We start from the raw sequence: 19,779 nt of genomic DNA, 5'->3' as shown, positions 1-19,779 counted from the left end.
ACACACACAAACAGACATAATGTACATTATATGCATATACTATGCTATATTATATGCCCTAAATTACAAGGAGTTCCAAGGATTAGGATGCCTCAAAGACTTATTAGTCAATCCGAGGAGACATCATTTGCTCACTTATCTTTAGGAGCAGGTTACAATTCATTTAGTGTTCAAATGATTTTGTCTTGCTTTCTTTTGAACTATTCTAACACTGCTCATTGTTTACAAACTTCTTGGTGGCAGTTTATTCCATGTGTCACAAGAGTCTTGTATGTGAAAGAAGTTCCCACAAGGCGATGTGTTTTGTACCTCTTCAGCTCTGGTTTTGCATCCATTATTTTCTTGTCTGGTTTTTGTTTAATGTGAAGAGGTTACTATCTCTCTCTCCACAAGATACTTGTCATACATTTGGTGTTTCTATTTCTTCCTTTTATCTCTCTCGCTCTCAGCAAAAGAATTGATAGACAGACAAACAGTATTTTGCCTTTCAGTATTTTGAATGTCTATTAGTTTTCCTCACAATCGTCGTGTTTCTAGGTCGTTCATATTCAGGCTCTGTAGTCGCCTTTGGTAACCTATTTCTCTGATGGATCGAATAACCTTTGTGGCTCTTGCTTGTACCCTTTCTTGCCTATTTATGTACTTTCTTAGTGTTGGTGACCAAAACTACTGCATATTCAAGATGTGGTGTAACTATTGATGTGTAGAGCTGCAGCAATGTTTCCTTGTTTCTATATCTAAACTGCCTCTGTATGTATCCCATTAGCTTTCTGTGCCTTCTTGTTTTCAGCTTTTATTCATTGTTTTGTGGATTTAAAGTCCTTGGTAATAATAACTCCAAGGTCCTCTTCTTGTTCTTGTGGTGGACATGAGGGTTGTTTGCTCCATCCAGCCACCACACTACATTTATCCAGGTTAAAAGGCATTTGCCATATTTTTGCCACTCCAATTTTCCTGTGATCGTTTATTAAACTTTCAACTGTATCTGGGTCTGCTGCATTTACACCTAGTTTGGTGTCATCTGCAAATTTGGCTATCCTACTAGTTAAGCCTACATCAATGTCATGAATGTAACTAAAAAACAAGAGCGGACCAAGGACAGAACCCGAGGAACTCTGCTTGTCACACCTGCCCATTTTGATTCTTCACCATTTATTACGACTCTCTGTTTTGTATTAGTTAGCCAGTCTTTGATCCTGTCTGCTATTTTCTCTACAGTTCCCAAAGCTCTAACTTTTGTCATTAGTTTCTGGTGTGAAACTTTGTCAAAGGCCTTTTAGAAATCTAGGTAGAGCATAGCTATTCCTCTACTACTGTTGTAAATACCAAGCATGATAGGCAGGATCTATCTTGCCTGAAACTGTGCTGGCTGTTTACCAAGTCGTTTCTATCAATGTGAGAGAGAAAGAGAGAGATTATAAATCTGAAGATTGTTACTTTGTTTCCAACACCTGTAGCTTACAAAGAAGTAGCAGGTAAAGTTTCTTTGGCAATTGTAAGCATTAAGTACATGCATAAAAAAACAAATTACATATACAATTTTGTTTTTAGTGTTTCTGTCAATATTTTACTTGTGTGCAGTGGGTACACATTATCAAGATTTAAGTTATCTTTGAGATTCACACATTAATCTATCCTGGGGGCCACATGCACAGGTGTCTCCCCTTAAACCTGTCACTGCTTGCAGTAGCTCTCTTATCAGGGAAAATACAATCAATGCTAACAACTTTTCTGCTTACAAATTCATTACCATCTAATGTATTGGGGGTAGAATTTGTCCATGTATCCCACCTTTGTGCAATATGGGATTCAGCAATGTAATTACTTGGTAAGTTACTGAAATAAAAGTTACATTTTTATAAAATAGTTTATATATACTTGCCAAGTAATTACGAATCAGATCCCTCCCCCTCCCCTCTTATGGACATAAGAGTACAAACAAATTGAACTCTTGGTTGAGTTATTCCTCTCTTACCCCGAAAGTGGCAGGGCCAGGTCACTTACTTAATACTACTAATTAACTCTACCAACAAATTTTATAATTTTAAGCTGCTGGCGAGTTGAAGCTATATAAGCAATGTAATTACTAGGTAAGTATAAATAAAATTTTATTTTGTAAAAATGTAATTTTTCAGTGTGATATAAATTTATTGAGCTTCCTTTTTATTCTAGAGAGCAGATACAAGACAAGCTTCGTTACAAGGTGCTGCTGAACTCTTTCGGAAGGCAAAAAATGAAATGGCTTTTCAGATGACTGAGGAGCAAATAAGGCTTTTCAAATGGCAGGTAAATCTTGGAAATTCATGCAATTCACATATTTTGAAATTATAGTTTAGATCCATGTCTCAAATATTTGTTTGAGTTCCCCTTTTCCTTAGCTGAACCAGTCTTTCATTACCATAAGACATTGTGAATTAGAGAATACATGCTGTAAACAGGCAATATAGTATTTTGCCTGAAATTAGTTTCTAACAGCAGCCTGCTTCTTGGTGGGCTGAACCACTTACCACTGAAGCAGCAGGCCAGTACTTTATCCTTGCAACGAGAGGGTTGGTAGTTCAGATCCTTATGGAGGAACTATTGTAAGTGCCAATTTTCATGCAATTTTGCTTGCTTATAATATGTATTTGACCATGGTCTCATCAAAGAGGATTAAATGTCCCCTTACCGGTAGTTGGGGTAGAAGATCATGATCATGATTAGCATTAACAGGTAGATATTCAATTTGTTCTCTAGACATTTAATTTGTTCTCTCCCCTGTCTTCTGTATATTTTGCAGTTTCTCCTTGGATTTCCATCTGATCCAATTCTTATCTATGCCCTTTTCCATAATTATTTAGGCCTTCCCTGCTGTTTAGTAATTCTTCAGGTACTTCTTGGATTTCCATCTGATCAAGCTCTATCTATGCCCTTTTTCATAAATATATGGGCCTTCCCCACTGGTTAAGAATTGTTCAGATACTTCTGTATCTACCACCTCACATCCACAGACTTTCTCTGCTATTGCCCTCAGTAACTTCACATCTCTTAGTTTCTTTCTCATTCGTAATATGGTCTGAGTGCACTCAACCATGAATCAAGCGCCTCAGTGGCATGGTCAGTTTGGTCTTGGACTACCACCTCGGTGGCCGCAAGTTCGATTCTCGGGCATTCCATTGAAGAGTCAGAGATGTGTACTTCTGGTGATAGAAGTTCACTCTTGACGTGGTTCGGAAGTCACATGAAGCTGTTGGTCCCGTTGCTGAATAACCACTGGTTCCATGCAATGTAAAAACACTATACAAAATAACAATCGACCATGAATCACAAATTTTTTTAGTCACACCTCTTCACGTTTCTTTTTTTTATAAGTAACATTTCACTTATTGTTGGAGATTCGTAGGTATTATACATACTCCATAGATCATTCCTCTTTAGGCATGGCATGCCCTTATTTACCAACAGTATGGCAATCTCTTTCCACTTAACCCTTAAACGGCGAGCCGCTATTTACCAAAGTGTCTCTTGTATACCAGCGGCTTTCTAGAGTTAGTGCCGAAGCGGATTAAATTTTTTTTTCAAAAAATCTCAAAATGCTTAGTTTTTAAGATTAAGAGTTCATTTTTGGCTCCTTTTTTGTCATTGCCTGAAGCTTAGTATGCAACCATCAGAAATGAAAGAAATATCATTATCATATATAATATTTGGCATATATAACAGCGCGAAAAAATTTCATATATAATTGTATACAAATTGCGCTGTGAGCAAAACGGTTAAAGCTAATGAGTTAATTTTCTTTCGTTGTATTGTACACTAAATTGCGATGATTTGTTCATGAAACTTACCTGACAGATATATATATAGCTGTATTCTCCGAAGTCCGACAGAATTTCAAAACTCGCGGCACACGCAGTGGGCGGCCAGGTGGCAGTACCCATTCCCGCCGCTGGGAGGCGGATATCAGGAACCATTCCCATTTTCTATTCATATTTTTTTCTGTCGCCGGTCGGTAAACACCTGTTTACAGACCTCCGCCCAGGATTTTGGATTTGACTCGTTCTAAGTATCTGGATTGACTTTTGGTTTTGACTCTGGATTGTTTGGATTGGCATACGCGATAGTGGACTGTTTTTTGATTTTGGATTGGCTTTTCTGTGAACGTGATGTCGGGATCAAGTTCAGTGAGCTTCAGAGTGTGTGTGAGGAGTGATTGCAAGGTGAGGCTACCGAAATCATCGGTAGACCCCCACACAGTATGTATAGGGTGTAGGGGCATGTTTGTTTGTTGGGCGCACGCCCCCCTCTCCAGAGGTTCAATCTCCTTTGCCTCTTCGGGAGGAAGGAGAGCTTAGTAGTCCGGCGGACTCAGTTGAGGAGGAACAGCCGTCAGTCTCGTCGGTGTCCGATTACAAGGTGCTGGTTCGACTGTTACGCTCTTCTTTTGGTGAGAAGTTCCAGCCTGCAGCTCCCAAGTCTCCACCCTCTCAGTTTTCGTCATCGAAGTCGTGCAAGGTTCCGGAGTTTGTGGAGATGAAAACTTCTTTGTCCACTAAGAGAGCGTTCAAGAAGTTGCAGGATTGGATGGAACGTCGGAAGGATCAGGGCAAGTCGACTTTCGCCCTTCCTCCTTCAAGACTCAGTGGGAAAGGCGGCATCTGGTATGAGACCAAAGGAGAAGTAGGAGTTAAGATCCCGTCGTCTTCCCAAGGGGGACTTTGCTAGTCTGGTCGATGCACAGAAGAGGTCTCTTTTATCGACCGCTAAGATTTCGTTGACGCCAACGGAGATTGACCATCACATGAAAGGTCTGTTAAGGACCCTGGAAGTCTTTAACTTTCTAGACTGGTGCTTGGGAGTCCTGGATCTTCATCTAGGAGTCCTGACTCGTTGAGTCTGGGGAGCTGTCCAATGTGTTATCCTGCATGGACAAGGCCGTCGGGGATGGTTCGGAAGAGTTAGTGTCTCATTTCGCACTGCTTTTCTCAAGAAGAGAGCGCTTTTCTGCAATTTACAGCTAAGTCTGTTTCTTCATCGCAGAAAGCGGAGCTTCTCTTTGCACCTCTTTCGAGCCATCTCTTCCCCCAGGCTATGGTAAAGGACCTGGCAGTGAGCCTACAAGAGAAGGCTACCCAGGACCTCTTGGCCCAGTCTTCAAGACGTCCCGCAGTCCCTACCACGTCGTCGTTTGGACGACCTCCTAGGAAGGTTAAACCCTTTCGTGGCGCTCCTCCCTCGAGAGCTGCTCCTCGAGGGAGAGGGCTTGCAAGAGGAAGAGGTTCCTTCAAACCTAAATCCTCTAAGTGAGAAGATAGTCCTTCAGATGCCGGTCGGAGCCAGGCTAAAGTTCTTTGCGGGGGCGTGGAGAGAGAGAGATACAGATGCGTGGTCCCTCAAGATAGTGGAAAAGGGGTACAAGATCCCCTTTGTGGACCCTCCTCCTCTATCCACAACTCCCAGAGATCTTTCCCCGTTATATCAAGGGGAGAAACATCAGGTTCTTTTAGATCTTTTAGATCAAATGATCAAGAAAAGAGCGGTGTGGAAGCAGGTCTTAGACCTGGGGTCACCAGGATATTACAACAGACTTTTCCTGGTACCAAAGCAGTCGTCGGGGTGGCGTCCAGTCTTGGACGTCAAGCCAGACCTGAATCTTTTCATAGAAAAGAAAAAGTTCAAGATGGAAACGCCTCAGTCGGTTCTAGGAGCCTTAAGACCGGGCGACTGGATGGTTGTCCTTGGACCTACAGGACGCATACTTTCACGTGCCTATCCACCCTCTTTTCAGAAGTTTTCGAGGTTTATGTTAAGGGACAAAGTTTGGCAATTCCGAGCCCTTTGTTTCGGTTTAAGCACGGCTCCGATGGTATTTACCATGCTCATGAAAAACGTAGCGAGATGGTTACATTCTGCAGGAATAAGAGTGTCCCTGTATCTCGACGATTGGCTTATCAGAGCATCGTCAGAAGAAAGGTGTCTGAAGGACCTTCACTTCACGTTAGCCTTGGCGAGGTCCCTGGGACTTCTGGTCAACCTCGAAAAGTCGCATCTGACCCCAACACAGTCCATCGTGTATCTGGGGATTCAGATGGATTCAGTGGCTTTTCGAGCGTTTCCGTCCCAGGAACGACAGCTGCAAGGCTTAGAGAGAGTTTCGGCCTTCCTGGGGAAGGAAGCTTGCTCGGCGAGGGAGTGGATGAGTCTGCTGGGGACCATTTCCTCGCTGGAAAAGTTTGTTTCCCTAGGAAGACTACACCTCAGGCCTCTCCAGTTTTTCTTAGCAGAAGAATGGAGAGTCAAAGAGGATCTGGATGCGACCTTTTGATCACCAAATCGGTGAAGAACCATTTAAGATGGTGGTTAGATCCTCGGAAGTTTCGAGAGGGTTGTCCCTAAAGCTTCTGAGCCCGACCTAGTGTTGTTTTTCCGACGCTCGGTGTCGGGATGGGGAGCAGCAACACTAGGAGGGGGAGGAAGTGTCAGGCACCTGGAGGGGGGAACAGGTGTCCTGGCACATCAATGTGAAGGAACTAGCGGCGGTTTTCTGGCGCTACAGTTCTTCCAGCAAAAGGTTGCAGAGAAAGTGGTCCAAGTCAACTCGGACAACACACAGCCCTTGCGTACCTAAAGAATCAGGGAGGTACACACTCCCGTCCTCTATTTTACTTAGCGAGGGAGATTCTGCTGTGGGCAGATATGAGACGGATCAGAATCCTGACGAGATTTATCGCAGGAGTCCAGAACGTCAGAGCAGACCTTCTCAGCCGACAGGATCAGATCCTGCCGACGGAATGGACGTTGCACCAGGACGTCTGTCGAGAGCTCTGGAGACTGTGGGGGCGTCCGTTAGTCGACCTATTTGCGACATCACGAACGAAGAGGTTGCCTCTTTATTGCTCCCCTGTGTTGGATCCGGGAGCAGTCGCTATAGACGCTCTGCTCTGGGACTGGACGAACCTAGACTTGTATGCCTTCCCGCCATTCAAGATCATGGGGGAAGTAGTAAGGAAGTTCGCGGCATTGGAGGGGACGAGGTTGACCCTGATCGCCCCGATGTGGCCCGCGAAGGAATGGTTCACGTAGGTAATGTCCTTCATCATAGACTTCCGAGGACGTTGCCCTGGAGGAAAAGATCTACTCAGACAGCCCCACTTCGCAAGATATCACCGAAACCTCTCCGCTCTGGGTCTGACTGCGTTCAGACTATCGAAAAGTTGGCCAGAGCGAGAGGTTTTTCTAAAGCAGCTGCGAAGGCGATCGCCAACGCAAGGAGGACTTCCTCGAGAGCTGTTTACCAGTCGAAGTGGGCTTCCTTCAGGGCATGGTGTAGAAAGGAGGGAATTTCCTCTTCCACTACCTCTGTGAGCCAGATAGCCGATTTCCTGCTATTTTTAAGAAATGTGCAGAAGCTGGCAGTCCCGACCATCAAGGGATATAAGAGTATGCTGTCAGCAGTCTTCCGACACAGAGGCCTAGACCTTACTGACAACAGAGACCTTCACGATCTCCTGAGATCATTTGAGACTTCCAAGATACCTCAGGCGAGGCCTCCTTCTTGGAACTTAGATTTAGTCCTTAGACTGTTTTGATGTCGAGTCCTTTTGAGCCTCTCCATGAAGCGTCTCTTTTAGGAACTTAACGAAGAAGGCTCTTTTCCTAACTGCTCTGGCGACGGCGAAGAGAGTTAGCGAAATTCAAGCCATTTGTAAGCGAGTGGGCTTCAAAGGTGACAATGCGGTCTGCTCTTTGAGTCCCACTTTCTTAGCAAAGAATGAAAACCCGTCTAACCCTTGGCCAAGGAGCTTTGAAATCAAGGGTATGACAAGCCTTGTGGGCCAAGAACCTGAGAGAACCCTGTGCCCTGTCAGGGCTCTAAAGTTTTATGTCCACAAGACAAAGGAGGTACGAGGTCCCTCAGATAATCTGTGGTGTTCGGTTAAACGGCCCGATATACCATTATCCAAGAATGCTTTGGCGTTCTTTCTGAGGGACGTGATTAAGGAGGCTCATTCGTCTTACCAGAAGACCGATTTGAGCCTCTTGCGAGTGAAAGCTCACGAGGTCAGAGCTGTCGCAACCTCGCTTGCCTTCCAAAGGAACATGTCGATCAAGGACATCCTTGACGCCACCATTCTGGAGGAGCAATTCAGTATTCGCCCTCACACTACTTTTGTGAGATGTGAGAAGGATATACGAGGCTGTTGTTCTCTTGGGCCATTACGTTCTGCAGACACAGTCTTGGGGGCTGAAGGTAGCTCTCTCCCTATCCCTTAGTTAGGTTTAGGTTAGTTTTTAGTTGTTGTGTTCTTTGGTTGTGGTGAGTCTTTGGTGAAGACCTCCCATCTCTTAGCTTAGTGTTCAGGGGGTCTTGGATAGTTGGTCAGGTGGTGGTCAGTTGCTTCGTTGCCCTCATATGTATGGCTCTATGCTCTTGTCACGTCGAGGTCACGTCCCAGTTGACAGAGCATCCAGAGCGCACCAGCACTACAGGTCTCCACCTGGCTGGCAGCTCTGATTAAGCACAAGCAGGCTTAAGTGACAGTAATCACAGAGTCTACTTTGCTAACAGGTGAGGAACCAAGGTGTACATCATCTACTTAATTTAAGTTTCCTACAAATCCTATTCTGTCTCTTCCCACCATCCGAAGGTGGGATTCAGCTATATATATACCTGTCAGGTAAGTTTCATGAACAAAATGTTATTGTTAAAATACAATTAAGTTTGTTCATACTTACCTGGCAGATATATATAATTAAGTGCCCACCCACCTCCCCTCAGGAGACAGTGGCACTGATAAAAATATGAATAGAAAATGGGAATGGTTCCTGATATCCGCCTCCCACCCAGCGCAGGAATGGGTACTACCACCTGCCGCCCACTGCGTGTGCCGCGAGTTTTGAAATTCTGTCGGACTTCGGAGAATACAGGCTATATATATCTGCCAGGTAAGTATGAACAAACTTAATTGTATTATAACAATAACATTTTTGGTATACAACAAATTGTAAAACGATCAAAGCAACACAAAGAAAATATTAACACAAAATGATGCATGAATTCGTAACGCTCGGACATAAAAAAAAGTTTTTTTTTAAATTCACCATAAATCAAAATCTTGTGCTAGAGACTTCCAATTTGTTGCAAAATGAAGGTAATTGATTGAATATTACTAGACTGTAAGTGTTTTAGCTTACAATTACAGTTTTCGACCATTTCGGTTGAGTTAAAGTTGATCGAAAGTCTAAATATTTCTATTTATTGTGATTTATATGAAAATATTTCAAAACTGATAAAAGCTACAACCATGAGTGTTTTTAAAAAAATCACCATAAATCAAAATACGTATTGTGCTAGAGACTTTCAGTTTGTTGAAAAATGAAGGTAAATGATTGAATATTACTAGAATGTAAGAGATTTAGCTTACAATTGCGTTTTTCGACCATTTTGGTCGTGTCAAAGTTGACCAAAGGTTGAAATTTTGGCACATCGTGATTTATATGAAAATATTTCAAAACTGATAAAAGCTACAATCATTTGTTGTTTTTTTGTTGCATTTAACATGAAATTGCGCACATTTTCATATATAAAACTTTATGTAACGGTTAATATAAAACAGTGCAAACATTACGAAACCTCGAAAGAATTTCTAAGATTTTCGGCAGAGCTACCGCGTGCGGACATAAGGAAAAAGTGTTTTTCAAAAAATCACCATAAATAGAAATATTGTGCTAGAGACTTCCAATTTGTTGCAAAATGAAGGTAAAGATTGAATATTACTAGAATGTAAGATTTTTAGCTTACAATTGCGTTTTTCGACCATTTCGGTCGAGCCAAAGTTGACCTAAGGTTGAAATTTTGGCATTTATCGTGATTTATATGAAAATTTTCAAAACTGATAAAAGCTACAACCATGAGTTATTTTTTGTTGTATTCTTCATGAAATTGGGCACATTTTCATATTTAAAGCTTTGTGTAATGGCTAATATAAAACGGTGCAAACATTACGACAAAATGACGAAAGAATTTGTGAGATTTTCGGCCGAGCTACCTCACGCGGACGTAAGGAAAAAGTTTTTTCAAAAATTCACCATAAATCAAAATATTGTGCTAGAGACTTCCAATTTGTTGCAAAATTAAGGTAAATTATTGAATATTACTAGAATGTAAGAGTTTTAGCTTCCTATTGCGTTTTTCGACCGTTTCGGTCGAGTCAAAAGTGACCGAAGGTTGAAATTTTGGCATTTATCATGATTTATATGAAAATATTTCAAAACTGATAAAAGCTACAACCATGGGTTGTTTTTTGTTGTGTTCTACATGAAATTGCACATATTTTCATATATAAAAATCTATGTAACGGCTAATATAATACGGTGTAAAAATTAAGACAAACTGACAAAAGAATTTCTGAGATGTGTCACTGGTTCTTTTTAGTTCAAGAAGAAAGAAATTTGCGCATGCGCGCCTGGGTAATGCTTGTAAAGAAAACAACAGCTTGATCCGTAAACTCCCAGCATCCCTCGAGGTGCATGATTTCAGATTTTTCACAAACTAGGCCTATAACTATTTTTCCACGAATATTTAAAAATTTTTTTTATAGTCAACGTATTGTACGTCAATTAACCCTTTAACGTCAAAGGGGTATGCGTGGGGGGGTTCTCGGAGTGAGCGCCGAATCGGAAAAAATATTTTTTTCAAAAAATCACAGTGCGCTTAGTTTTCAAGATTAAGAGTTCATTTTTGGCTCATTTTTTGTCATTGCCTGAAGTTTAGTATGCAACCATCAGAAATGAAAAAAAATATCATTATCATATATAAATAATGCGATATATGATAGCGTGAAAACAAAATTTCATATATAATTGTATTCAAATCGTGCTGTGAGCAAAACGGTAAAAGCTAACGAGTTAATTTTTTTTCGTTGTATTGTACACTAAAGTTATTTTTTAAAAATTCACCATAAATCTAAATATTGAGCTAGAGAATTCGAATTTGTTTTGAAATGAAGATAAATGGCTGAATATTACTAGACTAAGAGTTTTAGCTTACAATTGCGTTTTTCGACCATTTCGGTAGAGTCAAATTTGACCGAACGTGGTTTTTTTTCTATTTATCGTGATTTATATGCAAATATTTCAAAAATGAGAAAAGCTACAACCTTCAATTATTTTTTGTTGTATTCTACATGAAATTGCGCACATTTTCATATATAAAACTTTAAGCAACGGCTAATTTAAAATGGTGCAAACATTACGACAATCGAACAAAAAAATGTCTGATTTTTTTCGGAAGATTTACCTCGTGGACGTAAGGAATTATTTTTTTTTCATAAATTAACCATAAATTGAAATATTGTGCTAGAGACTTTCAATTTGTTGCAAAATTAAGGTAAATTATTGAATATTAGTAGAATATAAGAGTTTTAGCTTACAATTGCGTTTTTCGACCATTTCGGTAGAGTCAAAGTTGACCGAAGGTTGAAATTTTGGCACATTGTTATTTATATGAAAATATTTCAAAATTGATAAAAGCTACAACCATGGTTTGTATTTAGTTGTATTGTGCATGACATTGCGCACATTTCCATATATAAAACTTTATGTAACGGCTAATTTAAAATGGTGCAAACATTACGACAATCGCACGAAAAAATTTATGATTTTTTCGGAAGAGTTATGGCGCGGACGCAAGGAGAAAGTTTATTCATAAATTCACCATAAATCGAAATATTGTGCTAGAGACTTCCAATTTGTTGCTGAATGAAGGTAAATGATTGAATATTATTAGAATATAAGAGTTTTAGCTTACAATTGCGTTTTTCGACCATTTCGGTAGAGTCAAAGTTGACCGAAGGTTGAAATTTTGGCACTTATCGTTATTTATATGAAAATATTTCAAAACTGATAAAAGCTACAATCATGAGTATTTTTTGTTGTATTCTACATGAAATTGCACACATTTTCATATGTAATACTCCATGTAACGGCTAATTTAAAATGGTGCAAAAATTATGTCAAAGTGACGAAATAATTTCTGAGATGTGTCAATGATACTTTTTAGTGCGATAAGAAAGAAATTCGCGCTTGTGCTTCTGCGTAACGATTGTAAACAAAACAACGACTTGATCTGTGAGCTCCCAGCATCCCCCAAGGTGCGTGATTCAAAAGTTTTCGCCTGGTAGGCCTATAAGTATTTTTCCGCGAATTTTAAAAAAAACTTTTTTATCGACATACCATATGTCCAATCGGCACCCGACTGACAATTTATGGCGAAGTTTAATACGTCTAATCGGCGTTAAAGGGTTAAGCACCCGACAGACAATTTTAGTCGACGTATAATACGTCCAATAGGCGTTTGAGGGTTAATCTAAGCTGTTGTTACTGTTTCCTTACAGCCCTTCTCAGTCCAGTATGTTGCCAATTATTGTTATTAAGTAGTGCCAGAAATGCCATACCAGAAGTATTTCGCTGCCTCTAAAGTCTGCTCATCAACCAAAACCTAATCTTCCCCCATCCCTCCACCATTTTTCCCTTATGGGTATTGGGCATCAAAAATAGCTTATTCCCTATAATTGTTGCAGCCTTAGGTTTCTGTGACAGTATCTGTTATATTTAAGAAGTCATATATTTACCCCTGTACTTTACCCATAGCATTCACATATTTACCCTGTAGTTTGCCCACAGCATTCACATACCACTGCTTAATGGAATTTCTCTTTTGCTTCCTTTTTTGTAATAGTAACAAGGGTTTTGCATATATTGATTTTTGAGTCTTCTCATCTCCATTTCACTTTTACACATTTTAAATATTTTAATCCTTTGTCCTTTGATTCTGCATTGAGTGGCAAATCATCTACATGCTACACACCCAAGGGGCTTCTCTCCTTGGATAAGATAGACAATACAGTAAAAGACTTAGTGCTGATACTTGATGGACATGAATATTTGTCACACAATTTTTCGTGACAGACCTGTCACAGCCATCATTCCAGACCTGATGTCTTATATAGTATCATTGTTTTAAGTTTCCATCACCCTTTGCATATGTAACGCCCATGCAATTGCAATTGCATGTCTACGTATTGTGTCTCAAATGCCTTTCCAAGATCCACAAATACATATGACATAACTTATTCCTTTCCTCAGTATGTATTTCCTCATTATAAAGATGCCCAGTGTGGTTGATTTTCATGGTATGGAGCTTAGAAGTTTTTTAACCATTCACACGGCACACTTTTCTCAGTGCTTGTTTAGTATGAACCCCAGTCTCACCCTTTTATACTTTTAATGTTGTATTCCTTCACTTTTTCATTTGCACTGGTCACTATTATTGTAATAATCCCTTTTTACTCTTCTGGCCCTGTTTTCCTTTAAATGTTTCATATATGTTGGTCAAAATTGTTGATTTTTTACTCAAATCGTAGCTAGGCTATTCAAGTTTTTTCTCAGCAATTTGGTTTACCTACTGTAATTTGTGTTGAAATAGAAGTGTTAAAGGGTTAATGAATAAACATTTGAAAATGTGTATTCATTACTTTTTCCTCTCTCTCTATCTTGCTCTGAATTCATATTTCTGTTCACATAATGACAATGCTGTCATACACCATGCCACAAAGTCTCTCTCTCTCTCTCTCTCTCTCTCTCTCTCTCTCTCTCTCTCTCTCTCTCTCTCTCTCTCTCTCTCTCTCTGTCATCATTAAGAACCCCTCAAAAAGAATACTAGCTTGCAGTCTGTACACAGCAGCTGATAAACCAATTACTAGACTTGACAAGACAGCATAAACACATGAAAGAAGAGACCAAAAATTTGGAAAAGGAATGCAGAGAAAAATGAGGTAGTATACATAATGTGAAAATACAGAGGAACATGATTGTTGGAGCATTGTATGGAGGGTTAAGAGCTGCTCGAAGGAGAAACTGTTGGAGCATTGTATGCAAGATTGAGAGGTGCTTGAAGAGGTGGTGAGAAACAATGCTGATATTATGAGTAGTTAGTTAGTTAGTTTGGCTTTGTGCCAGGGAAATGATCTTAACCCTTAGCAACCGGGGTAGAAAATCAATATGCAGCACCCCTGGATGGGGAAACTTTGAGGTCGGCCAATTTAAGAAAAAGGCATATCAATGGAAAGAGGAAGATATGCAAATGCACATGGTATAAGAAAATAAATTCTAACAAATTTCCCTTCCTTCCACGAGAAGTTGAAAATGACTATTTACAACCCCAAGTTATACATGCTTTTTCTAAAAAATCATTTTATGTTTTTTAAAATTATAATTACAGCTTACATAAAATCAAAGTAGATAAGAACTAAAATCAGTAATCAATTCTGAGCATATTTGTTGCAAAATATTTACAAAAATTTATTAAGATAGAAGATGCTGTAACTTTTCTTTTATTATATACCTATATATTTTCTAAGATTTCTTTGCACTTTTATTTGCAAAATTACAATTATATCTGACATACTATCCTATAAGATAAGAATTAAAACCAACAACAACTCCTGTTTATATTTATGAGCAAATATATCATAAGACATCTTGTGAGAGAGAGAGGCAGTACATCTTGAAGTCAAGTGCACATCTAACTCTGTCATGAGGTGCCCGATTTATCTGAACCAGTCTAAAAGTTGCCATTAGTGAATTTATGGGCTATAGAAGTAATGGCCACTCTTTCCCGCCCGAATTCCCCCCAAATCGATGGCACGTAATGTTGTTACTCGCCATGAGTAAATCGGTCAACCACCCAAAATCGTGATTATTACTCATGTGAGTATATCTGTCCATTAAGGGTTAAAAGGCAATCTTTATAATCATGCAACTACATAGGAAATTATACTTATGTAGGTCTAAAGATCTGTCAAGAGAAGCAGTTGAATTAACATTACAAAGGCAGTATTGTTTTGAATACTGAAACTAGATGGAATGAAGTCAGTGGTAAGTACGTACATAAAAAATATAATTTTTGGTGTCCATCAAAGATCAGCCCCAAGCCTTTCATTATTTATCCCATAATCAAAGGAAGCTTCAAAGGGGTGCATAAAGGGAGGATCCTGAAACTTCTATATGCAGATGACTTAAAACTAGTACTATAGTGGAATCAGAGGGAGATGTCGTAATAACATTTGAAATATGGAAGAGTGGAATGGAAGAGAATTCATTCAATATCACTGTAAGCAAAACTAAAGATCCAGGCAGTCCCTGGTTATCGGCGGACTCGGTTATCGGCAATCCAGTTTTATGGCACTTGTCTAGTGCCATAAAATCGGCGATTTATGGGGCCATGACGGGACAAGTTCCAGTTATTGGCGCCATAAAGATGTCTATGGCATGCATAAGGGTACTTGGGGCCCTGATAACCGGTTATTGGCACCATAAGCGCCATTATGGCACCATAAATCACTGAGTTTCGGTTAATGGTGGTTTTGCTTATCTGCACACCCGCGGAAACGAAACCCCCGCTGATAACGGGGGACTGCCTGTAATGGAATATTTGAAACGAAGCAAAAGTGCTGTTAAGAATTGGTCTGGGTATGTGTATATTTAGGTTAAGTTGCCTCAGGAAATTTAATAGTTAGCCGAAACTTGGCCCGTCATGGCGCCATAAATCACCGATTTTATGATGCTAGACAAGCACTGTAAGACGGGATCGCCATTAACCAAGTCCACCAATCACCAATAACTGGGGACTGCCTGTACATACAGTGAACCCCCTGGATTTCAGGGCTTGCTTCACAGACTCAGCAATTCACAGACTTCTCTATGGTCTCTATGGAACATATGTAGACATATTTGTGGAAATTCACCTAATCACTGTTGAGGCAGTCCCCAGTTGTCGGCGGCCTCGGTTATTGGCAATCCAATTTTATGGTGCACTGATAAGAGTATTGGCAACGATACATACCTGACAGAGGTGCCATTAACCAGTTACCAGCGCCAAAAATCTGGTTATCAGCATCAAAATCCAGTTATCGGCACCAATAAGTGCCGAGAATTGCTGATTTTTGGTTATCAGCAATTTTCACTAACTATGAAGCTGTCAGAATGGAACCCCCACCGATAACTGGGGACTGCCTTTATTTTTCATTGCAAAATAGGCATTAATTAGTGTATGTATTTTCATATAATTTTCATGACTAAATGCACTTTTTGTGATAATGTTATTAAAATACTCAGGAAAAACCATTTTCAGAGGGTATTTTTATGTTTGATCTACCAAGATATGTAGTTCTAAGCATTTCTGGGCTCAGCTCGTGTCGCTGCGCGAAATATCCTTTAATCTATTATTTCTAGGGTAAATGTACTAACACATACCAGAGAATAAATAAAATAAAGAAAAAGGTCAGTATAACTGACTCGCTCACCCTCCAAGAGGGTGTCGGTATGAACACTAGGCGAGTGAGACCACTACCACGAGCCAAATACCAATAGAAATCTCCCACAACAAAAACCCTCCATGAGGAGAGCCGACCCACAGAGTGAGCAGCTCGTACTACTACTACTCCATCCCATGCTGCCGACTGCTGCGCCTCTGGTGGACATCCTTTCAAGTTAGCGCACACGAGTCGGTTGTGATAATTTTCTCTCTGTGTTTTTTGTGCCCTTTCGTTGGATTTATCTATAATGGAGCGTGCAGCTATTGCAGCAGCTAAGTTAAGTACTCAGTAATTATGGTTAGTTGATTCTTTTCGGCCCTCAGTCAGTATTTGCCGTTTTTTAGGTATAAATACGAACTCGGGGTCGGAAGCATGGCAGCATGGTTCTGCCGCGTGGTGGGTTCGTTCTCGGTCTCCCATACCTAGAACATCCCCTTATATATGTACGCTCTATATTAATTATCCGTTTTACTTAGGGTACTGTCTACTCAGGTTTGCCATGCATGCATGTCTTTTACCTTATGTAGGCTTCTTCTTTCCAGACCCTAGTCCCGGCTCTTAGTATCGGCCTCTGACTAGCTTTGAGTGGTAGACTTTCTTCGGGTTAGTCGTACACTCCTGATTTTTTCTCCTACTTTATTGTTTTCTTTCTTTTATTTTATTTATTCCATGTAATGTTATGTTAGGTTAGTTAGCGTCTGGCTTAGCCTAGGTCCTGGCTCATCGAGCCTATGCTACGCTCATCAGTTCGGTTGCTTCCTATAGTCACTCTCTGATCAGTCGGTTTTGGCCCAGTGGGTCTCCATGCTACCGCTTTTCAGTTCAGTTGCTTCCCGATAGCATCTCTCTGATCAGTTGGTTGGTCCTAGGCTTAGTTGTCTTATGTTAGTCTTACCGTCTCGTGGTCACTACGCGATACGAGACAGCCAGACGCCTGCCCAGTCCCCTTCCCTCGCTCTTCCATTTGAGTCGGGGGAGGGTGGGTCGGTCTGCCCACGCTCGCTCCACATACCCGAGCATGCCTCCCTCTCCCCCCTCAGGCGGAGGGGCCAGGGAGACGGGACAGACCAGACTGGACGCGATCTCTCCGGCTCATCGGGTCGGCCGGTTGGCGGTAACGTGGTGGAGGGTACTGGCCTTTCCCCCCATCCGTTGCTTCCTGGTCGCTCCGGTTCGCTCGGGCCTGTATGTCTCCTCGCTCTTCCCGACCTTACTTGGACTCCTTTCCTGATCGGAGTCCTAGCATCTAGCGGGAAGATGTTAGTCCATCCAGTAGAGTGGACCGGAACATACAGTAGGTCCCTACTAACCTTACCGTATCGCTGAGTTACTACACTCCGCCACGCACTGGACTCGTTCCGGTTCGTTTGAGTTTTAGGTTTAAGTGTTATTAGATTAACTATAAGTTTATCTTAAGTACCTTAAACCTTCCCCCCCCCCCTTACATGTCTTACCGGATATCTCCGGGATTATAGCCTATTCAGGCGATGCAGGGGGGTTATGCCCAAATTTTTTCCGAGCTCCGACATGCAACGGAGTTCTTCTGTCCTTTAGCCTGTAAGTGTTATTCTTTAAGATACTCATAGTGTCTTCCCACTTACAGGCCACCAACTGTGAGCATCCGGGATGCGCCGCCACACTTCAGGACCCATGTGGACACGAAGTTTGCCGGTCCCATGCTCCATGCGCGACTCTGCACGGGGACATCCAGGTCTGGTACCATGAGACGTGTACCATATGTTACGATCTGGTGAGCCAGCTTTTAGAAGGGGTGAGTATTCCATCTCCGCTTCTGTTTTAGTGCTTAAGTTTTCATCATCCACTTTAACTTAAGGCATCTAAGTTTAAGTTATATTTTAAGTTTAGTTTTAAGTGATTCTTAAATCTAATCTTCGCCCTCTCTTCCAGGCGCCGGCAGTGAAAGATAACCGCTCTGGCAACCCTGCGGGCCTGGGTCGGCGGTTTTGGAAGAACGCCGCCAAGGGTATGCCCTACATCTTGAGAAGCGGTTGGCGCTGTTAATCTTCCCCGGAGGCAAGGCGACAGGATACGTCGACCCAGTAGAGGCGGCCCCTACTATCGCCTTCATCCAACAACAGCTGGCTGCCTCATTAACCGACCAAGACCAGGATATCTCCACGGACGTCGGAGACTTTAGATATTAATGTGGAACCTATGGTATGTGTAGACGACCTGTTGGTCGAGGTAGGTATGGTGGACACCCAAGGGTCACCCTTGGGTGTAACTGTTTCTTCTACTCCTGCAACCTCTCCATCCTTCCAAGGCTTTACAGGCGATGAATTATATACTCCTCCCCTGACGCTTCGGTTAGACCTAAGGTCAAGGGTCAAGCAGTGAAATCCTTGACTAAGACGTCGTCCGTCTTCTAAGAAGTCGACTTCGGCGTCTTCCTCCTCACGTAAGTCTCCGGCTGGCAATCCCGGAGCAGATAGGTCTAAAGCTTCTGGCTCCGGCTCTAAGTCCTCGAGGAGTAAATCCTCTAGAGAGAGATCTCGCACCCCGGCAGAGTCACCAGTTCCGCTACCCCTTAGTTCCGGTTCAGAGCCACCCCTCCACCTCCGCAGCAGCTCCGGCCTGGACTCCTAATGCTGGCCTGTTGCAACAGTGGGCGACCTGGTTGGGTCCTTAAAGAGTAGCATGGAACAAATGATCTCTCGTCTGTCAGATAGGATTACTTCCCAGGACTCCATTATAGCCGGACTGAGAGAAGCCCTCTAGCCTCTCCTTCACTTTCCAATACGAGTGGAACTCAGCTTCCTCCGTATGACTCACTACCTCCGTTCTCGATGAACAATCCATGGAGAGTAGCATCATACGCCCCCTTCCAAGACGGTCTCATCTCCATACCGGAATTCGGAACTCGAAGGATAGAGGACTTCGAGTTCTTTCCGGAAGGCCTCCAGCCTCCGTTCATAGGCTACGCAAGGCTTACAGCTTCAGCCATGGTTCGGGATGATAGGGTACCAAAGGAGACAGTCCTCTATTCACGAGACCAGGCTCAGAGAGAATGGCTCAGATGTTTAGAGGACATGGATTGTTCTAATACCAGGATACAACTTTCAAGAGTCCCTTTACCATTTTCACAATGGAGGAGAGTACCCCGCTCCCGTTCCTGACAAAGATCGCTAGGTCTACCATCCCAGCGGCCCAGAAGGGGGAATCCATGCCTCAATTAAAGGAAGCAGATCCCACATCTCCGTTGCTCCCCTCAGCCGGAGAATTGTGGGAGGACTTGCCAAACACCTTCTCAGCTGGCAAACTCAAACCGGACTGTGCTATGGAGCAGTTTGGTGAAAAGCTACCCAGGCTCTAGCCCCAGGATAGCCTTATTCAGGCTGATTTGACGCGAAATCGCGATTAGCCAGATCGATTAACTCTATGGCTATGTCCGAGGTAGCAACCATAG

The 19,779-nt window shown here is 41.8% G+C and overlaps 1 protein-coding gene across 1 annotated transcript in view; it reads left to right on the top strand.

Moving 5' to 3' along the window:
- LOC135215292 (vacuolar protein sorting-associated protein 16 homolog) overlaps positions 1 to 2,333 on the top strand; it is a 252,663-nt gene extending 250,330 nt beyond the window's left edge. The window contains exon 15 of the mRNA XM_064249839.1: positions 2,173 to 2,333. Within this exon, the coding sequence (XP_064105909.1) occupies positions 2,173 to 2,331 (159 nt within the window). The 3' untranslated portion in view covers positions 2,332 to 2,333. The remainder of the gene's footprint in view (positions 1 to 2,172) is intronic.
- Positions 2,334 to 19,779: the final 17,446 nt, after the last annotated feature.

Source organism: Macrobrachium nipponense, chromosome 5 (assembly GCF_015104395.2).
Source record: "Macrobrachium nipponense isolate FS-2020 chromosome 5, ASM1510439v2, whole genome shotgun sequence".
In the NCBI taxonomy this organism is placed as follows: domain Eukaryota; kingdom Metazoa; phylum Arthropoda; class Malacostraca; order Decapoda; family Palaemonidae; genus Macrobrachium; species Macrobrachium nipponense.
The sequence above is the reverse complement of the archived record's forward strand: the minus strand, read 5'-3'. Positions and strand labels throughout refer to the sequence as shown.